Here is a 21850-nt window from a genome sequence, read left to right on the forward strand (position 1 = left end):
AAACAAGCCATTGTAGTGATTTAGTACTTGTTCCTGTGTTTTATTGAGTTCACAATGATTCCCAAAGCACCACCTACATAACATGGTGAAACTGAGTAAAAAATCTTCTGTGGTTTTGTGTTTGCTGTCATCCTCACAGGTTTACTTTATACTCTTCACTTTAGCCTTTCGCTTGTATGGCAAAAATGCAATAGTGCAGATCAAGTTACTTTCAGCAGATACTAAAGCAGTAACATTACTGTGGTGTGATGTTTTGCAGGAGGCAGTAATAGTGAGTCGAGATGAGAATCAGAACTACAGAGAGTACACCATCTCCAGCCCTGCGTCACTGTCCCCTGGACCTTATTCACCAGATCCTCCTGCCAGCCCCGACGGGAAGAGGGACAGACTGACAGCGACCACCAACAAAGGGTAACTCGCTCGACCTGCTGTAGTTGAAATCAGCATTGCAGTGTTCAAGCATGCAGATAATTTGGATGTCCTTGCATTTCTGATAAAAATCAGTCATGCTAATTGGCTGCAAAGCATATTTGATGACGGGGAGGTTTTTGATGCACCTCCTCTAATAGAGAGTCCACCCTGGACCACAAAGGTTGGAATTTACATTTAAAAAAAACATTAACAAAAGCATTAGTGAAACTTAAATACTGTCTTGATTGTAGCATTTGGAGTTGTTGGACAGATACTGAACCCTCAGCTAGCTTGTCCACTCCTGCATTGTTACTGAGCTTACCAATCGTGCAACAAAAGCAATGGATTATACTGTTTGAACTCACACTATGTGATCTGGTTACTTCTAAATTACGCTTTGGACAATCAGCTTGAAAGAGTAGATAGAAAAGGAAATTCTTTCAGTGTGAACAGGTTTTAAGATTAAGTCTAAGAACATTGTAGAGCTTGACATTGCAGATGGACGGTTGAGGCTTTTTTTTTTTTTTTTTGAAACCTGCCCATTCACTGCTTAAATAGGCTTGTATCTGGACAAAAGGTTGCAACAAGTGCTCTCTTGACTCCACAACAGGCCCAGAGTCAATAGACATGGGAATAACAGACAGAAAGTGGAGCCATGGGATTGTACTGTAGTAACAAAGGATATGCACAGGATATCACATTCCACCGTTTGCATTCAGTGCAACAAAAGGCAGAATGTGGAACGTTCACCACGATCTCTCGCTGCATGGCCATTTGTTGACTCTCCAGGACAACCTTTAGAAGGTCACAGTTAAAACTTCAGTGAAGCTTCCTGCCCTGCATACATCATATTTCCATCTTGTCATTAATGCAATTAGAATTGTTAGTATTTTTATATTCTTCTATCTTAATCAACCATTTTGAAACAGAATTATAATTTTCAGTAAAACTGTGCAGCACATCATGATTCTTTAAAATAATCAAGTTTATACTGTTAAATCAAATTGGAATTTGTACAGATTCCCATGGAAAACCTGCAGTACTGTGATATGTTTGTTAAAATCTGTGAATATGAATAAAATCCTGTATTACTGTATATGTAATTTAATGCCACAATGTCAGTTAGTGGTGTAACGGTACACAAGTCACAGTTCCTTACCGGTTTGGTACAGATGAAAAAAAAATATTCCCATTTTCGTAAGGATACATTTATTTTTTATTTATTTTGAACAGACAGTATTGCAAGTATTAAAGAGAGACAAAATCCTGTTCCTGGGGACAGAGAAAACATTTTGCCACCGATAACTCTGAACTGTTTTCATCAAAAATGTAAGGAAGATTCTACATACTTCTGCTTTACACTGTAAAAACACTTAGCAGTTTCCCAAAAGGCAACAGGTCAAAAAAGGCTATATATGAGTTGCATTTCTTATACTATGAAACTGAAAATAAAAGATACATAGAATAACACGATTTTAAAAAAATCTCAGAGGGTTGACATATTTGTCTGTCTCGTGGTATATATAGCCTATCCCAAAATTATACATATGTGTGTCTGACTCTATGTTGCCTTCATGTTACAGTGTCCAACTGCGTCCATGGTCTCCAGAGGACAGGAGTCACAGGATGTCCAGGCCACTGTCACAGGTTGGTTTCAGTTGTTTGCTTAAAGTGACCACATCCTCTTTTCATTCCTCTTGTAAGTGCTGCTTTGGAAGCTGATTCATGCCATCAAGAGTCGTCCACCATTTGTTTAGTCAATAACTGTCCACCCCGCCAAACAAAAGCAGCTGAATTCCAGCTGCAAAATGTCTTTAATTAGATGGGGACAATTGGTTCTTAGTGAGCGTGAAATTACGGTCTCCTCTGACCAAAAACAAGAGAGACAAGTTTATTGTGTTCCAGACTTTGTGCCATCACTGCTGCAAAAATAACTTTGCTACTTCATACTTTAGATGAGATGATTATAGGATGATTTCCTACAGAAAGTATCATGGCACATATATTGGTTTGGATCTAGGAGGAGTACAATAATATCAGAAAGATACATACAAATGTTTAGATGCCCACACAATGCCAATCTGTCATTCATCTGTAGCTGCAGGGTTAGGCTGCAGTCAGTACAGCTGAAGGTTTCTTTTCTCTCGACTGTAGACCTGTGTTTATTTTGACTGCCCTGTCCCAGTCTGCAAGAATAACATGTTTTGAATTCACAACCTTTCCTCTTGAATTGTTACTCTCTGATGCCACAGAAGATGCCCTACAAAAGGGTTGCAGACTCCACTGTGCTGTATGTGGACTTCACATTAAAGGCAGGATACAGAGGGGGTTTGACATTTTTATAGCCGGGAGTGTAAAAGCTACAAAGGTCAGTCTTTGAAAATATCTGACATTAAGCTGAACAGCAGTCTGGAGCTGTTTCATTCAGAGCCTGCTTCAAAGAAATAAAATGAATACTTTCCGTCAAAACAATGGCCCTAACCTTTTAGTTGTCTTAATGGCGACTCATTAGTCTCCGTAAGAGGTAAAATACAGACTGGGGGTTATCATGAGACTGCAGCTAAACTATGCTCTGCTTATTCACCATCCAGCAACAAATCCAAGAAGGGGGACTCGGGTGTCTGGAAAGACTTCAGTGATTTAAAGAGAGAACATGTTGTGGGAAAGTTCATCATCAGCTATTTCAGCTATGCCTACATGCTTAGTCTCAAGCATGGGTCCCACTGATACAACATGTGAGTTGACAGAGCAGGAAAAAACATACAAGACCTTTTGTATTGGCGTAAGGAATTCCAGCCATTTTTATAGCACTGGACATTACATAAAGTTAGATAAATATGCAGAGGTTTGAACTTGAAAACACTGGAGCGCTCCTTCTAAGCGGCCGCTGGCTGAGAAGGTCCATTTTAAAATTTCTCTTCGAGTTTGGGATTCTTTGTGTTGTTTACATGTTAAATGGGATTCAGATGCACTGTCACTCACAGTGGTGTCCAGCCTTTTGAGACTGATGGCGTACGTCAGAGTAGTTTTGATCTCTTTCACACTGTGAGAAAGATGAACCGGTCTAGCCATGATGTAACTTGGGTCCAAGTGGTGCTTTTGAGGATGCCGTCATTACTTTTTCTGAACATTTTAACCGGTCTTTATTGAAATAAAAAGTTTCTGTCAGTCATGACCACCATGAAATCTGGTCCCAGCAAAATATAGTCTTCAGGAATGCAAGACAGCATCCCTCCTAATAACTAATTTGATGTGACTGCAAAGCCACATGGCATGTTGTCTCCTTCCAAGTTGTTTTAGAGCAGGGAGGGTGTGCAAGATGTCTGTGTGTGCAGACATGAATCAGCTCTCAGACTGGCTCGCTTTCGTTTGGCTGATTCAACTGACATGAGTGTGATATGTGATGCTCATTTGGACGGCGGATGCCTCAGGCAGACTTTAAGCTGGAGACTTGCGATGATAAAGTCGTCTAGTGTCAAATCCTTGCACTTGGAAGTAAATTTGCTTTTCTGTGCCACAAAGCCCTTTGGGCAAAAAAATAATAATAAATAAACAATTTAAATTCCAGTTGTTAGTTTTTCAGCTTTTAAAGGAGAGCTACACGGATGTTGCACATGAAGATCAGTATACTTGTCACGAAGACTATCACTCAGCCTGTGAAAACAGTTGTGTTATATATTCTGTGGTTCTTGAGGGTGCATTTTAAAGTCTGATGAAGGTGATGTCACCAGGGTTATTTTGAATAAGCCTTCAAATTCAACAGGAAGTCTGAGTTGCAAACTTGGGGCTTAACTTTAATATGCATGAGCATAAGGCAGAGAGGGTTTAACAAAAGAGCTGAGTTGCTTTATGGGAAATGTAGGATTCTGTGTTTTTGGAGCTTGACCCTTACTAGGTTCTAAAACTCAGGATATCTCGGTCTCTGCTAAATCTGTCTCTTGTGAGCCCCACAACTCAATAACAGCGCAATGCTAAATTTATGGAACCTTAAAGTTCCCGCCCGGACATGTTTAAAATACTTATACTAATATTTTTTTAACATGGTTTTTACCTCATAAAAACTTTCAAAAGGGATTGGGGGCAGATTTACACCTTCTCCCTCGTTTAGAAATACTAGATCTGGCCTCCGCCCGCCCACCACTACTGCTTGCGGTAGGTTGTGCTTTCCGTTTTCTTTACTGCTGCTTGCGCTAGGTTGGCCGGTGAAGAAGTAGATGGCTAGTGTTAATGTTAAAGGAAATAGCAGAGAGATTCAGCCATACGTGTTTGAGCATTGTTTGAGCAGTCAGACCTAGACTCATATGGGTCTGATTGATGAGTCTGTTGTGCACCAAAATCAGCAACTAGCAGACATATCAGAATGGTAAGTGGGGTTAGCATCACTTATTTGTTTATGTTGTTTGTTAGCTTGTAGGTTAGCTGGCAGTTGCAGCCTTAATGGTTGTGAAACATTCAATACTGTCTGCTATGATGGGGCTTTTGGTAAATAGTGGACGGGAGCTCCAGGATCCGGTTTACATCCAAAAACGGCACACTGCCATGTTTGCCGTCAAAGCTTTGACTATGCCAATGCCAAGGCTGCTCTCTGTTGTGACAAGTGTGTTATGTGCTGTAGGTTTCTTTGCCAGTGTTGTGTTGAAGTCTGTTCCCCCTCTATACGTTTCTTGTATTACACAGTGATTGGCTTTAGTATTAGTTACATACCTGATCTAGCTTGTCCGAGGTATGTTTGAAATTCAGAATTTAGGGAAGTGCACAGACAGTGACAGACTTTGCACAGATAGTCAAAGTCATTAATTTTAGGGAACAAAAACAGAAGAAAAACATATACATATTTTTAAATGTAGCTAAAATGTGAAGTCTGTCAACTGTTGTGGCTTTTGTCACATCCAGTCCTTTTGACTTAATGGTCTAATAGTCTGAATAGTGCAAGTACTCATGCTCAGTTCAGCTGATATTCCTGATACTGATATTACATTTTTATCAGTGTTATTTCTCACTTAAAGCATTGTAAGGCTGCAGTTGAGTACAGATGCTGATGTTTTCAGCATTTATCCAAAGCCACATTAAAAAAAAAAACCTCACTGTGGAGTAAATAGTGAAGCTGCCGCCAGCAAACCATGGTGGAGCAAACTTCCGTATTGGCCTACCGAGAGACACATTAGAAGCTGTGTTGTGGCTGAGGGCTCCATTGGCGAGCCTTTAGGAATGAACTCGCTCCTGTCATAGCTGTCCGTCCGGGACAGCCTCACATGTTTGTGGTTTTTATGGAGTCTCCCGCTCTCCCATTCTCCTTACCATTTTTAAATGTACCCTTTTCTCTTATTTTTCTAATGTTGGAATGCGCATCGTCTTGTTATCCTCTGGGAGACATTACATTCCTTCTATCTCCCTCTACTCCAACATCAACTTGGCCTTTTTTGGCTTTTTTTAACTGTTTGTTTCGTATCTTTGAATTAATATCAAGCTTTGTGTTTTGAGAGGAGTGCAGTTTGAGATGTTTATTCACTGCTTTGTCCACCTTTTTTTTATACTTTTCCGGGTCTTAAAGCTGATTTCTATTGCCTGCTCTGCTGTCTATGCCTGACAGCCTTAGTGTTTACCATCATCCAGCCTAGTGGATGAGAGTTCTGGGTTTTGGCTGACCTCTTCCTCCAAGGGATGTCTACCCTGGTTTTAAAGTGGTGACGAGCCTCCCGCCGCAGTGCTGTGATTAGTGAGTGGAGTTCTTTCAGAGCGCTCGGTGGGGAAATGGCTGGGAAGAGGCCTGCCATGGGCACACTGTGCATTATGCTGCTCGGGCTGGCAGGAACACAGCAGCCCAGTGAGCGCTAAGATGTGGAGCCTCCATGACAAGGGCCTCTGTCCTGTCTGAGAGGTGCAGAGTGCTGCTGTATCAGGTGATCAGCCTCTCTGAAAAGCTCCTAAAAGGCTTTTCCACCCTTGTTTTGGCTCCCTGGGTGAGGAGAGTGGGATGCGCAATAGGATCCCCCATTTTCCAGGGTGTTGGATATCCTGAGAAAAAGCCTGTGTACAATAGTGGCTGTGATGGCAGAGGCTATGGAAGGCTGGTGCTGCATTTTCCCTCGCGTCACAAGGCCTGTCGTTGTGTGATGGGAGCTGGAAGACATGGGGGTCAGGGTGGAGCGGAGTGGACACCAGGGAGCCCGCTGACATTCCCAAACTGTACTTAAGCCATCACACCACTCCAGCCAGCCCAGAGGCTGCTGAAGCACAGCAATGTCCTTTGTGAGTCATTATGGAGTCCCAAAGTGCCTGCAGCACCACGCAGAACACATGTATGATAATATGCAAAGATTAAAATTGCATGTTGCATGGTCACTGTACTTCTTTAAAGCATTTGGCTTGAATACACTTCATCCTCATTCAAGGGTATTGTCTTTTCCTGCATATTTTTACATTGCTTTGCATTTGTAGTATCTATGGATTCATTTTGATTCTTGTTTGTGGTTAGTGCATCCAATGTTTGTATATGTTGGTGTCTTTTTAAAGTTGTGGGTTCAAGTCTCTGTTGCACGAAGCAGGTCTTTGTTGCACAAAGCATTCATTCTCCTGAAGTGTCCTGAAGCAACAGTCCCAGCCAACCAGCTTAAGGCTGAGGCACAACAAGCTGATGGTGGGCTGATGGTCAATGTCAGGGTGTTGATGAGCGTCTGTCGCCCAAGTTTTTGCAGTGCGTAGGCACTAGTAGGCCCTTGCTGGCTTTTTTCTCTGGCCATTTCAGGATTTTGAATTGGCATCTGGGACAGCGGAGCTTGTTGGTGAATGTAATATCACTCTGATTGAAGTTTAACTCAGTGCATGTGAAGAGAAATGTATGTGAGGAAAGCGACCAAAGTCAAGAGGATGTGAGATCCAAACAGACTTGTTGGATCAGGCAAGATTATTTTTAGTCACTGAGCTCTTTAGCAGAAATGGATCATAACTGTTAGTGGTATAATTCACTGGCACATGGTAAATATCCTTTGTTCTTTCAACATTGGATTGTGTTGTTAATGTGCTAACTGGCTAACCAGCGTCTTGAGTCTGTCCTGTTGGTCTTGTGGTTTCCCTTTTTGAATGACTCATACAGACTACAGCTGCCTTCGGTAGGTTGGCTGTGGTTGGCTGTTGGTTGCGCTCTTTGCAATGTATTCAGGTGCATTTTTTATTCAACAGTTGGCATGTGTTGCATTGTCGCCCTAAGTTCTTTGATGTAGGTTTGGTGTGCTGGGCAGAAACATACAATAATGCAAAAATGCAAAGACAACTGTAAGAATAAATGAGTAAAGCTATTAACTCTTATGATCCTAAAGTGATGCATGTTATTGGGTGCAGCTTTGCACACTGTAGTTTTGTTATGTCATGCCATGATGTGACTAGCTGACTTTAATATCTACAAGCTCACCACCATGACAGAAGGGACTAAGACATCCTAGATTCCTGGAAGCTGGGCATGAGATTGTATCTGAACTGGCCGGCCACCGTCATGATTCAGACCATCTGTTTATATCATCAAGAAATGACCACAACAGGATCTCTGTTGGGAAGAGCAGGGCCAAAACCAAACTGCTTTTCACGAGACATGACCCGTCGCTGGGCCATTAGGACCAGGCTCCATGTCTGGGTTTGCAGTTGCTGCACTTTGAGGTTCCTGAGGGTTGCCTTAGCGGGTTGCCTGATCCTGTGCTGGGATAGGGTGGTTGCTTTATAAATATCCCTCCTAGTGTAGGATGGCCAGCTCCTGCAGGGTGACACCCGTACAGACCAGACTTTTCCTCTTTAAGCTAAATTGGGTAGAGTGTCCTTGGCTCTATGACATGTGTCGGTAAGCTCTTTATCCAGACAGGGCAGGGTAAATATCCATCCATACATCCTCAATACCATACATTTCTCTGTCCACTATTCTCACAGCGGGACAGCCTGCACGCCAGCGGCTGGCTTTGTCCTGCTCTATTCTGGAGGTTGTGGTGGACTGGAGTGCAAAGCTGCGGTCATCGCTTTAGAGCAGAAATGGAGATTTGGCATGCAGGAATAGAACTAAGTTTATGTTTTTCAACTGGAATCAAAATGTAAAATTTTATATTGCACGCACTATTGGTTGAAAGAAAGTCTTTACAAGTCTCCAGTCCTGAAAATAGAAGTAAATGCACCTCACCTGTGAGTGGCTTCACCTCCAGCATTAAAAAGACACATATCTGCTCCTTGACGATGATGGCTTGGAATGATGTACTATTTCAGGTCTGACATGAGTGGGGCTGTTGTTTAGTTTGGCAGACAGGTGCTGTGCTAAGCCAAGCCAGTGTCGGGGAGCGTTGCTGGCCGTGGCCACGGTGGAGGGATGTTTTCTTCTTCTCTGCACAGTGAGCTCTGTGACTGGACAGTGTGGGGCCTTTTCACGTGGACTCATAGCCGTTAAGCTTGGGGTCCATTGTGGCCACTGCGCGGGCAGCATGCCTCTCCTCATCCCAACTGATTGATCAGCACGCCTGTTTTTCTTTCCCCTGGAGTGGAAAAGCAAACTGGGGCACTTTTGATTCCCGGTGCTTTCCAGGCCCCCGAGCGCACTCATGGGGACACTCTGCACTGCAAGTTTTATGGGGAAATGTTGGCCGGGAGAGATGGGCCTTTTTACTAGTTGGTGCTGTTTACGAAGGTGGTTGAGTCGTATGTCAACATTCCAAAAGTTGTTGTCAAGGGAACGACGTGTATAACTGCCTCTCAGTGTATTCATGCCAGCAAAAACAAGACATGTCAGCATATGCTCCCCCCGTTTTACAAAGGACAACACCTACATTTCAGGGTAATGGTTACTGAGGCTACATTTGTTCATCATAAATCATAATTGTTAAGCTGGTAAAATGGCACTGAACACTGAAGAATAATTCTGCTGCACTGAGACACTATAAATGCATCTCTTGCTGACATTTTGGATTTATGTTTTAGCCAGTCACGGAAATTCCTGTAGAAATTTGAGTATTAGGCTGTACTCCATCATGTTGTATTGCATTATAAGTCATAGTATTATGTTAGACAGTAGAGTTACTGTACCTCTGAAACCAGAGTGAGACTTGCCAGATGTTTTCTGTCTAATAACTGCAGTTGTGTTGCTGTCAGGCTCATTAACCATTAGAGTCACCTTTATGGAGGGATTTTCACTGATTAGCTATCAAAAGTGGCATCATATCTGGACCTCCCAGCTCATAATCTTCTCAGTGTGGTTAAACTAATCTTCTTTTGATTGCCACTGTCTTTTTTCGATGCATATGAGAAGAGGCATCCTGGCAGCCACAAATTAAAAGTATCATGTCGTCCAGCGATTTTAGTCCAACCATAATGAATTCCAGATGTCTAATGAGTTTGATACGCTGTTCCAGTCGGAGCCTTGTGGGGAATTTAATAGGGATGAAAAATGTGTTGCTTGCAGCACCCTTCGTGGATAAATAAATGATCAGACTCTTATTCATTCCTCATTGTGTCTGACTTTTTGGTGGCAGGGTGGGTGAGAGCCTCCCTCGGACCACCTACACTATGGTCACATGAAACGGCTTTGGCTCGTCTTAGGGGTCTCAAATTGTTCTCTGTGCCATTACGGTTCACACACAACCAGGTTCATCCACATGTATCGTGCTGAGCTGCAGGAAACATGGACATTACAGTACAGAAAACTTTGATCTGATGTTTATGGTAAATATTTCCTTGAGCATCAACTGTAAATTTGTCAGTGTATAGTCAATGTGTAATTATATACCGCTGATCAGTTTAGATTAAATAATGGAAATCGTAGTCTCACTGGCAGAAAGTTAAAAAGCTAAATGCAGCTCTGTTTTAGCTGACAGTGGCCAAAGTGCACAGAGCGAATTACAGTACGCTCACAGTCATCCTGTTGTCTTCATCTCTCTGCTGCTCATCTGGCCTCTAATCTTGTACATATGGTTTATATCTGGAGCAGTCTGATGGTGTGTGGCCGCGGTAAACGAATGGAGAGAGGGGGAGGTATTAGCATGACAAAGATCTGTCATTTTATTCCATCTTATTGAATGCTGCACAGTGTGCGCCGGGGCCAAGAATTTATATGTAGAAGGCATTATAGAGGATTTAGAAGGCTGAGCTTGACTTCTAAAGCTTACTCCATGCACTGCAGTATGGACTGGGTACTGTAAATGAAATGAGTTTTACATCCCTGTTTCAGAGAAAGGTAAACCTAGCATGCCTTAAGGTTAGAAAATGAGATCATCTATAGAGCTCGTGTAATAAATGTGGGCTTGAAAATACATGTAGAATAGCAGAAAGGGGGTCATCACTTTAAGCAGCCTCTTTAGGAGCTGTAGTCGGCCTGCACCCATCAGCCCACTGGTCTTGTGTCATTATAAATCATTGTTTAGTCTGAGGCCTTCCATTAAAGAGCTGTAGTGAGATATGAGGCAATAAAAAAGCTAAAGAATGTTAATGACATGAATTTTGATACAAAACAATCATTTTTTATTTGTTACAGAATGTGGACACAGCGATGCACCATCGCTCAGACATAATTACAGGGCAGGGTCCATCAGTGACAGTGGATAACGAGTAGTTTACCGTCAGCCTCAGGTCTTTGCTCAGGACCTCCACCAATGCACACTGCTGGATAGGAAACACTGTACACAGCTCTGATTATTACCCAGCCCAGGATGTCTGGTGTCCCCCGCCTCATTGTAGTACAGCAGTCATGTCTGTGGTGGAGACAGTGAACGAGCACTTTCTTACAGCAACATCAAGCTTCCCAAAATAAAAGCTCCCCTAGGCATCGGCCCTGTGCGCTGCTTGGCCCATGCCCTGTAATTGAAGCTGCAGGGTGGTAATGATGATGATGCAGAGTGGCTTGCTTGGAGCCAGACTGAAGGCTCCTCCACTGGCACTGTCCCCAACGTCTCCCATGGGCCTTGATCTGAAACAGCTGCCCTTACTTCAGTTCACCATTTCCTGTTTGTTTGTGTCTTGAAGTGGCCAATCAGACAGAGGCTTGTACTTGTTATAGAGTGATTCGCTTACATTTTGACAGTTTAGCCACTATTTTTCCCTCCCGCACGAGCCTTTCCCTGACCATAAGCCCGTCACACGTGGTCATTCATTCACTTAAATCAGATCATGACGTTCAGGCTCAGTCATCCAAAAACCAGATGATATTTTCAAGAACAGATTTTATAGACTGATTTTTGAAGTGGATATTCTTAATGGTTTTAAATAAATGAATCACTGCTAAAAATGGTTTGGTAGTGATGTGAAACACACAAGTTGGCACAACTGTTGTGGTTGGAGACGTCCTTTTTTCTGCTTTGAGAAATGTGGCTTGTTATGGCTTTGTCAGGTCACACCTGTTTTGGTTAACATACCAATAAAGCGCATGCAGAACAGGGAAAACACACATTTGGATTTTTATGTTGGAATCAAGCTGAATCCCATTAATGGCACATTTTGCTGACACACAAGGGTGTACCCTGTCTCTCTCCCAGTGCATGCTGGGATAGGCTCCAGCCCCCTCACCCCTGCCAAGGATAAAGCAGTTATACAAAACGGACGGATGGATAGATGATTCAAATAAACAGCAGACTTCAACACAACCATCCACAACTAGTCTGCCATCTTTGCTGCAGATGTCTTGATGTAGTAGAGGGACACATCCTGCATAAAGTTAGATTTTAACATTTTAGCCTCTGAAAACTTGGTTTCAAATTTTAATTGTTTCTCTACAGTATTATGTATACATCACTAAATAAGCAATAATCAAGGTTAAAGTTTGGAAAAGAAAACATCTGTGTATCGATATGATTTATTAAGAGTTTAACACTCAAAAACTCAGCTAATGTGCTTCAACAGGACTGTGTGGGTTTGATTTGATCAGATTTGATTGACAGTGACCTGGAAACATCAGCAAACACCCAACAACTGTCATCAGATTGGATTCAGATGCTGCTGAATCCATAATGTTGCAAGTAGATGGTAGGGGTGGGAAACACAAGAGGGCCTGCAACATGATATCATCATGATACTTAAATTATGATACAATGTTGTTGCAATATTAAACGCCTTGCTTAGTATTGCAATTTATTACCTTTCATCAGCTGTGAGTTATGTCCCCTAAGGAACACTTTGTCAACATCTGCTTTAACTAATAAGACTAAGCTTGTAGTTTGTCTATCCCACTTCAGTCATTTTTATTGCAGCAAGATGTATCTGGTGGAGCGAAAAAGCAGTTGATTTTATTATTCTCATAGTATACCAAAAGTTTGTATTTGAAATATTAATCATTTATATAATAAAAAAATATTGATAACTTGGCATCTGTGTACCAATACAATAGTGTCATGCAAAATATCAGGATACTATAGGCTATATTAAATATTATATTACCTTTTCCCAACTGAACTCCATCCACTTTAAATTGTGAACAAAGCACAAACAAAACCACAAATACACAATTTAGAATTCTGTCATGTGAAATACTTAAAACCGTTTTAACTTTTGCAGAGAATAGTGTGTATGTGTAGGGCACTCGCTCATAAGAAGAAGCTGATTTTCTGGGCCTTTTAAAAAGGCGTGTGTTTGAATGTATTCATGCATGAACTCACCTTTCACTCACACAAATACACGGTAAAAAATGCACAGTACAAAACTTTCAGTGGAAGATGTTAAGGTTGGATTTGTTATTGTATACGCAGCTGAAGACCAGCACAGCATACCAGTGACTTACTCTCATGATCCCGGGCATGTTGATTGTGAGCTCCTGATTACAGCTCAGTGCAGCTCTAATCAGAGTTTCCTCCCATCACCAGCCGCAGGAACCAGGAAGAATTGGCTGATGATTTTCTCCAATGGTCTCTCCCATCTCTGAAACATACCCCCATCCAAGACAAAATAATAGGCTTTCCTCGGCTCGCCTGTGTGCCCCTCCCTGAGATTGTCAGTGGGTGAGACATGGGGGTGCTGTTGGCACTGCCATGCAGTTTACTAAATACATTGCAGCTCTGAGATCAGCTGTGTGTGATGGTTTGATGGCTTACAATGGAATAGTGATGATTTTAGAACAAAGATGTTTTGGGGAGCTCTGTTTAAGACCATTAGCAGCCGTGCTGCATTTACTGCTATAAAAGGCTGGAATCAGACTGTGTGAGTGGATGAAGGTGAAGGGGAACTTGTTATGGCGTTGCGGACAAAGTTTTTTTCAACTTTCTAAGGTCAAGCTCAATCACAGCTGCATACTTGCTGTCACAGTGGAGCGCATGTTTTTTTTTTCTTTCTCCCTCCCTCTCATTTGTTTTTCTTTACTTCATTGCATTCCTCTTGAGTCTCATAGATCAGAGTTGTGATTTTATTGTAATTCTTCAGCTGTTGGAGAGCATGAAGATCTACCTTCAGTAGCCAGACACTTATATAACATAGGTTTGGTTTGCATTAGTGTGGACTCATATACACATACTGTGTGGCTTCACTAGGTCTTCCTGAAAGAATCCCTAAAGCATGTATACTATCAGGTACATGCCCCTGAGATTGGTTCACAGCAGGAGGGTACATGCACTTCTTTATTCTTGTGCTGTGATGATATGGAATATGTGATCCTATGAGCCTGCAGTTATTATGCCTGGTTTATCCTGGGACGAATCACAGGGAGACGTCCCAATGATCATTTCTGGTAAAGGCTTCCTGGCATGCACCGCTAATCTGCCCACTCACTAAGGAAAAAGAAGAGGAAAATTGGACTCAATTGAGAACAGAGACATTGTTCAAAGAGTTTCTGAATTGGAAGCGGGTGCTGGCATTGGACACACAAATCTTTGACTCCATCAGTGCCACTGTGTCAGCGTCGAGCTCCGGCATCAGCTCCAACTTGAGCCTCAGACATGTACGGGTTCAAAGACCTGGGTGGAGACATTTCTCCCTTGGATGGAGCATGAGTTAACACTGATGCCAGCTGGTGACGGTTGAGGGAGAAAAACTCAGTGAGCTTTTATTGTGAAAGCTGTACTCTTGAGTTGTCTGTGGGCTGTTTGATTCGTAGTCAACGTTTTCCTGGACCGTGCACAGACCTAAAATAAAGTAATTGCTTTGTTTCCCAGCAAACTGGAAGTTGTGAAAGTGTTTGGAGACTTCCTCTTTTTCTTTTTTTCTTTTTTTAACTGAGTCATTCTTTTTAGTTGAACATTGCAGCAGTGCATGAGTTTGCATTCTGTGATCAGCAGTGGTCAGTGGTACAGGTGGACATGGTTAGATGCCAGACATTGTTGTGGTTAAAAACAATTAGTCTGTAGGAATTCCTGACCGTAAAAGTGTCTGAGTTGAGTTATGTGCTGTGCAGACTTAGTCCAGGTGTGCTGAGTGTTTAGTGTGAACATGTGCCTGAGGTCACTTTCACTAGTGGCTCACTCCTGCACCTTTATGACATAATTAAATAAATCAACCTTTGCCCGCAGTGTTGTAACTGTGTGTGCTCCTGCCTTTGCTTTCTGCTTAGCTACCCAACAAAAAAAAAAAAAAAAATCACTGGCACATTTGCTGAGACTTCAGTTTGTGAACTTATTCTCTACAGTAGATATGTAGCGCCCTCTTCTGCCCAGTGTCACACATTATTCACTTAATAGCTAAGACTTCACTCACAGTTTCCTTCTTGAATTGCACTATTGTTTGTACAGTACTGTAAGTGTTCGGTTTGGCTGGTTGAGCTTGTAGCCGCGTGGAATGTCTCTCATTTCGTGATGAGGGACACTGTTTATAACTGCCATGAATAATTGTGAGATTTGCACTGCATCTGGAAGCCATTGAAGTACATGTAGGCTCTGTCTTTCCCATCAGACCAACAGTAGAGTCAGTGCCAAACATCTGTTGCCACACAATCTATCATCTATCAGCTGAGGGGCTGAAGTTCAGGTCTGATATAAATGGTAATCAAGACAGAAAATGTTGATGTGGGTTGCTGTGATTGTTGGGACTGATCAGCCCGCAGTAGAGGAATGTGGGGGTGTGACTCATGCAGCAGAGACTTTGAGAGCACGGGGCACCAAAAACAATCAAACGCTGACGAAGTGTGTTGTTTGTTCTGCAGTGAAAGAACTTCTCCAGGTTTCAGTCAAAGCTGTGAAGTAAAAAAGAAGCTGTGTTACTCTGTATGTGGTGTTTCTCCATCTGGAGCTAATTTAAGATACTGATAAATGTCTCCCCTTTTGATCTTGACTGAATATATCCTGCCCGATGGGGTGTCAGAGTTTGTTTTATTCCAACTTGTCATACAGTACAGTCTCGTCAGATTTAGAGCTTCCTGAAACAAGGACACTACATTTGTTGAGTGCCAGTACACTGCTTGGAGCAGCAGTGATCCAGAAATGCTGCTGCTGATATCCTGCCTCTGCTGAGCATAGCTTTTTTTGTGACTCTTTTACTGTAACATTGCATCAGTCTAAACACTTCCACACTTTCTCAACAGACTACAGAATTCTGAACTTCAAAGTCAGTTTCAGCTGCTGGAGGAAGTTCGACTTTCATGCTTACTCACTCACTCTTGCTTTTGTTGTCGCTTTCCTCTTCCTCCACAGGAGTTCTCCCCTCCAGACTACAGAAATAACTCTGTGTCCAGCAGAACCCCGACACCCCCAGGACGCTACTCACCTCATAGCCCCATTGATCAGGACGCACCCATGTCCCCACGTCGCAGGTAAAGACCACATCGAAACACCAATAAACGCCATAGTTAACTGCAAAAACTATATACAGTAAATTACACTGACTGCTGTGGATACCTTTTTAATCTTTAAATTGCATCTTTTGTTGCAATGAAACATGAAATAGAAATGTGTTACAATCTTGCACATCTAACCAGACATGTAGTAACTATTCCACATCAGTCACTGTTTGTACTGCATCTGATGTAAAAGTGGAAAAGAGACACTTATATGTTTGAATATTAACAGCCAGATGTTTTTACAGTCCACAATTTTACATTTTACTGTTTACAGTACTGGCAGTCATCCTGCGCCATCTATAGGCCAGTAGAGTTATACACACAGATTCAAGCCTGGTCCTTGAAAGTGTAGTCGTTTTATACAAGAAGAAAACACAATTTAAAAAAAAAAAAGCTTTCACTATAAGCTAGTACTAGCAGTAATAAATACATTTGTAAAAACTCACATTTAGTTGACATAGGGCTGGGCAAAATATTTGTTATATAGATATTGTGATATGAGAGTAAATATCATCTTAGATTTTGGATATCATAATATTCAAAGTGTTGTCTTTTCCTGGTATTAAAGGTCTTGTGTGTAGGATTTAGGGCTTCTGTCGGCAGAAATGGTGTATATAATACTCATAACTATGTTTTCATTAGTTGATAATCACCTGAAACTAAGAATCTTGTTTACCTGAGAAATGAGTCATTAATATCTATATATCTCCCGTAGAGTTTGCCATGTTGTTCTACAGTTGCCTCAAACAGGCAAACCAAACACTGGCTCTAGATAGGGCCATTTGCGTTTTTGCGTCAGCAGCCATAGTTCTCCTACACCCTTGGCACATGAGAGAAGGTTCTGTTCTGCATTCTTACTGCTAAATGCCACTAAATCGTGCGCACTGTATTTTTAAAGGCTGCATTAAAGTAAAGTGATGTAATTTTCTTAACTTACCAGACTGTTCTAGCTGTTAAACGATTTGCATTTACCCAATTATATCCACATTGCTGATGATTATTTATCAAATATCTTATTGTGTGCATATTTTGTGAAAGCAACAGTATAATAACACTATATCTGTATTGACCTATGTGGTTGAAAATATCATGATATTTGATTTTCTCTGTATCGCTCAAAGTTGAAGTTGTGACAGAGAGGTGCTTATTATGGTTATGTCTGAGTAATCTCATCTAATGACACAGTGGTATCCACTTACACCTCCACTATGAATCAGCAGCTCAGATACTGTTTCAACTTGAGATGGTCTCCATAAGCCTGACAGAAGTAGTTTTTATTGCAGAAATATTGTGTTAGATTACATGAGGTTATTTCAGTGGTTAGGATATTGCAGTATTTCCCATATTTGGAATTTATCTGCTCTCTGCTCAAAACATTCCTTTGTATATTTGTAATTATTGTTTCTTCCTTACAAAAGTCTGAATGGAAAAGCAGTTAAAAGGGCAAATGGAGTGAAAAGTCAGTCAAAGCAGCGCATTGATTAAGTGTGCAACTGTTAGTCAGTTTGTGAATTCACTGTTGTGCTGCAGCTGACCGTCGGTGCTCAGAGCTGTTTGCAGCTGCACTGAGTCAACAACTACAAATGAACTTTCATCCTTTGGGAAACACTAAATAGTCTCCGGCACCACCTGCGCTACAGTTTGCTTTTTCCTGCTTCGTCCCCTCTGATGAGGTGATGTAGCTGTAATTTGACTCAGTTCAGAGCATGCAGGTGTTTCCCTCTGAACATTTTTTGGATTCACTTACACTCAGCAATGTTTTTTATCTCAGCAGAAAAGAAAATCTTCTTTTAGTCTGCACACGGTCCTCTGTGTCCACTCTCTCTGCTGGAGAGGCTGGTGCCTGTGTTTTCACAGTGCAGGATGGTTGACTTTGGCCCCAGTTCCCCCCTGGGTAACCGCAGCTCGTGATATGACGTGTCAGCAACGGCAGTCATATCCAAACACCCCATATTCCCAAAAAGTCAGATTTTGCTTCTCCCCCTGATTGGCCCCCAGTCTGGAGCCCCCGGCTTGCACACAAAGCCTCTCCCTGCTCCTCCCCAGCCAATCACAGGCTTAGTGACACCCATTTACCCACCCCTTCATGTCGCATGTCCAATGAGTTTCAGCCCAGAGGCACACCTTTCAGTCAGACTCTTGTTTTTCTGTCTCGTCTGGTTTAGACAGAGGTGTGTGTTCGGCATCTTATATTGTTTTCTTTTGTATGTTCCGAGTTTCCACAGCAGTGTCAGACATACAGGGAGAGTTACTGGAGAGAATAGTTGAGCTCCCTTTTTTGTTCCCTCTTTGTTTCTCTTTGAGGTGAGTCTTGTCATTTTGAGTTTTGTCATTTGGATTTCATTTTGTCAGGATTTACCGACTTTGGTTTAGGTGTTGTACTGCAAGTACAATGGTTTGAGAAATGCAGTTGTGGTTGTGATCTTGGATATGTTTTGGCCACGCTCATGTGCTATGACTAGATCTTTATCATTGCAGCTCTGTGCCAAGTCTGGGTATAGAAACCAGCAACACATTGCTCTTCGATGTAGACATTTTGTAGATGTGAGAACATTTAAAAGCACAACTACTCTGAAGTTGTCAGCTACTTTAGAAATCCAACTGCTTCCACTGCACATCCATGTGCACTAGACTGCTTGCTCAGATGCATGACGTTCCCTCTCACTCTCAGTTCTGTTATTTGTTTTCCTCCCATTTGACCTACACTTTCCATTTGTTTTGAGAATGCAATTTCAAAAGGAATAGCGAGCAAGGCAAGAATGGATTGCTGAGGGTGGAGCTGAGCATGTGGAGAGCTTTAGATGTCTGTTTTCAATTTGAAGCATGTTCAGTGATTCAGAGGAAAGGGTCTGAGCCTCGTCACAAATTTGTTGTCTTGTCTGTTTGCCATCTCCTGTTTCAGCCTTGTTCATTTAGTGCGAAGCTTAAAACTGAAATCCAGACAGTCGCAGTACATGTCGAGCACAGCCATGCTTTAAGCTTTTTAAACCAATATGAACATGAGATGTTTTATATGCAACACACTGAGGAAATGTTACATGTACAAGAGAGGTGCATAATTATTATGGCATTGCTTTTTTGCACGTTGACATTAAAATAAAACTGTGACTTCCAGCTTTAAGGGTCTTTGAGACTCATAAGCCCATTTCATGCATAGTCCCCATGTGCAGGACAATGCAGAAGGACAATGATCCTAAACATAGAACCAAATCAACCAAGGAGTTTTCTTTTCTTTGGCAAAACAGCTAAATGTTCCTGAAGCCAAGTCTGTCACCTGACCTTAATCCAACTGAGCACGTGTTTCACAGACTGAAGGCAAAAGCCCGTAACAAGTAAGAAGTGAAAATTGCTGCAGACCTGGCAGAGCATCACCAGGGAAGATACCAAGTATTTGCTGAAGCCTGCGGTTCATAAATATTATGGACTACAAAGACTTTGGCAACAAATATTTGACAAACTTCTTATCATTCCGGTAAACTGTGAGGTCATGTATGAAAAGCACTGCAATACCTTCCCTGTTTGCCCAAACTAAAGCTTCAACTCTGCATTTTAACTTCATAATCATTATTTTTGATGCAGTGTGCATCTGTCAGTCCAGGCACCTTCATTTTGTCCTTGTATAACCATATAACCAAATACAAAGTCTCATAGTGCAGTGATGCTTAAACATGTTATTCAACAGTAATAAGCAGTTTCCATGGTGTTGGTTTAGGTCATTGTCTTTGAGCAGATTCTTCACAACGCAGGTGTCGGTTAAAGGCTAAACATTTGGACAGATCTGTTGTATGTGACAACAGCTGGGATAGTCAGTCAGGTTAAGTTGACTGACTCTGGCTGACAGGTTGGCTGCAGGTGGAAGGCATCAGACCACACCTGGCCCCAGCTAGCACTCGGCCAACCGGTTCCTACTGACAGCAAACACTCACGAGCTCCCTCCAGACAAATACACTGACACGAGAACCCACTTTGTGTCTTTGTGTTTCTTTTTACTTATTTATCATCTGTCAGTCCAGGTTTCGATGCATGTGTTTCTTCAGGGAGGGATTGGTATTTGACCACACATCAACTGTGGTAGAAACAGTAAAAATAACAACTTTTCCACCACACCAGGGGTAAAGAAGTTGCTTGTAAACCTTGCCACTGTTCTTTTCTCTTATTTGTTTTTAAGAATTGACACTTACTACCCATAAGTGAAAGCCTCCTCTTACTCTGCCAGGAGGGCATTCCTTGTTGTTTTCTGGCTGTTTAGTAGACTATTATTACATAGTACAAAGCTGATGTCCATTATTTTCTATCATGCCTCGTGTCAGGCACAAGACTTTGTATTTCACAATCATTTACACAGTCATGGTTGCTGAGAATATTTAACTGTTATTTTCCATCAGAAAAGACTTCACAGATGCTTTACAGCAGGGGTTGCCAACCTGCGGCCCGCTGCCCATTTTTAAATGGCCCATGGTGAGCTTTTAAAAATAAACTAGAATGGCTCGAGCATATTTCTAATAAATTGCTCTGTATGTACATTGCAGTACAGCCTGGTTTAAACACAATGTTGCTGTCATCTTCAACAACTACTTCTAGCAAGTGCTGCCATTGCACTTGTTAATTTGAAGGCTAGCTATCACTACTTCAACTCCAATTATTAATTGTTAGTTGATAAAAACATTTACCTCTGTGAACATGGCAGATGACCCAAAAAGACAGAAGACAGAGAAACACTTTGTAGTTTGTAGGGACTCTGATAAACTACTGTAATGTCAAATATTAAACTGTGTAGTAGTGTTGCATAGCAATTTTGATAGAAAATGAACTTTTCTGGTCTAGAGACAGTGAGGACGCATTCACACTGGAGCTATTTGGTCCGCTTTGATCAAACCCTGGTCTGCTTCCACGGATAGTTTGGTTCATTTGGAGTGGTGTGAACGTTCATTTGAACTTTGGTGCGGACCAAATGAGCGAACCCTGGTCCACTTGAAAACTGGGGGTCTCGGTTCACTTGCAAGTGAACCCTGGTGTGGTTCACTTGCAAGTCATGAGGAGGTGCAGCTGCTGATTGATATAAATTTGGTGTTGCTCCATTGTTTTTGTGGTGACCAAGCCAACTGAAGGAGATGGATTTCCGTTTTTGGTCCTGGCCAATCGATGAGCTGGGTTTTCTTCTTTCTCATGCTTTTTTTCTTCCTGGTCAGTGGTTGTTTCGGGCAATACTGCCCCCAAAGGAGCAGCTGTTGTCCAGGAGGTTTGGTCCGCTTTAAAAAGTGCAGTGTGAAAGTGAACCGAACCAAATGAAGGTGTAAAATGTTTCTGGAATCCCCGCCCAATCAAACAGAGTCGCCCGGACTATCCTGGTGTGAATGCATCCTGATTTTCTTGCAGTGAAACTGGTTTAAAACTATTAGGCTAGTGTTTGCCCTGCAACTTTCTAGTACATGGCCCATAATCAAAAAAGTCCCCCCCCCCCCCCCCCGCTATGAACTTCCACTGTCACCCTAATATTGTCTGTGTTTTTGCCTTGAGGCTGTTTTCTGAGAACAGTGCCTCTGGTAAAGGGATATGGTGGGGTCCTGTTGAGGGAATGATGTGCGATTGGACACTGTTTGGCCTCTTGCCTGTGGTGTGCATTCTACATGTAATGCTCAGAGGTCAAAGTCTCAAAGCCAGCTGCTGCCCCCTTCCTTCATTTCCTCTGGATTCTGTTAAACCAGACTCACAACAAGTCTTTCATAAACG

General features: G+C 42.1%; 1 protein-coding gene across 1 annotated transcript in view; it reads left to right on the plus strand.

Moving 5' to 3' along the window:
• pdlim2 (PDZ and LIM domain 2 (mystique)) overlaps positions 1–21850 on the plus strand; it is a 46607-nt gene that overhangs the window by 19419 nt on the left and 5338 nt on the right. The window contains exons 5-7 of the mRNA XM_049579356.1: positions 260–411; positions 1995–2058; positions 15975–16093. Of these exons, the coding sequence (XP_049435313.1) occupies positions 260–411; positions 1995–2058; positions 15975–16093 (335 nt within the window). The remainder of the gene's footprint in view (positions 1–259; positions 412–1994; positions 2059–15974; positions 16094–21850) is intronic.

This window comes from Epinephelus fuscoguttatus, linkage group LG6 (assembly GCF_011397635.1).
Source record: "Epinephelus fuscoguttatus linkage group LG6, E.fuscoguttatus.final_Chr_v1".
In the NCBI taxonomy this organism is placed as follows: Eukaryota; Metazoa; Chordata; class Actinopteri; order Perciformes; family Serranidae; genus Epinephelus; species Epinephelus fuscoguttatus.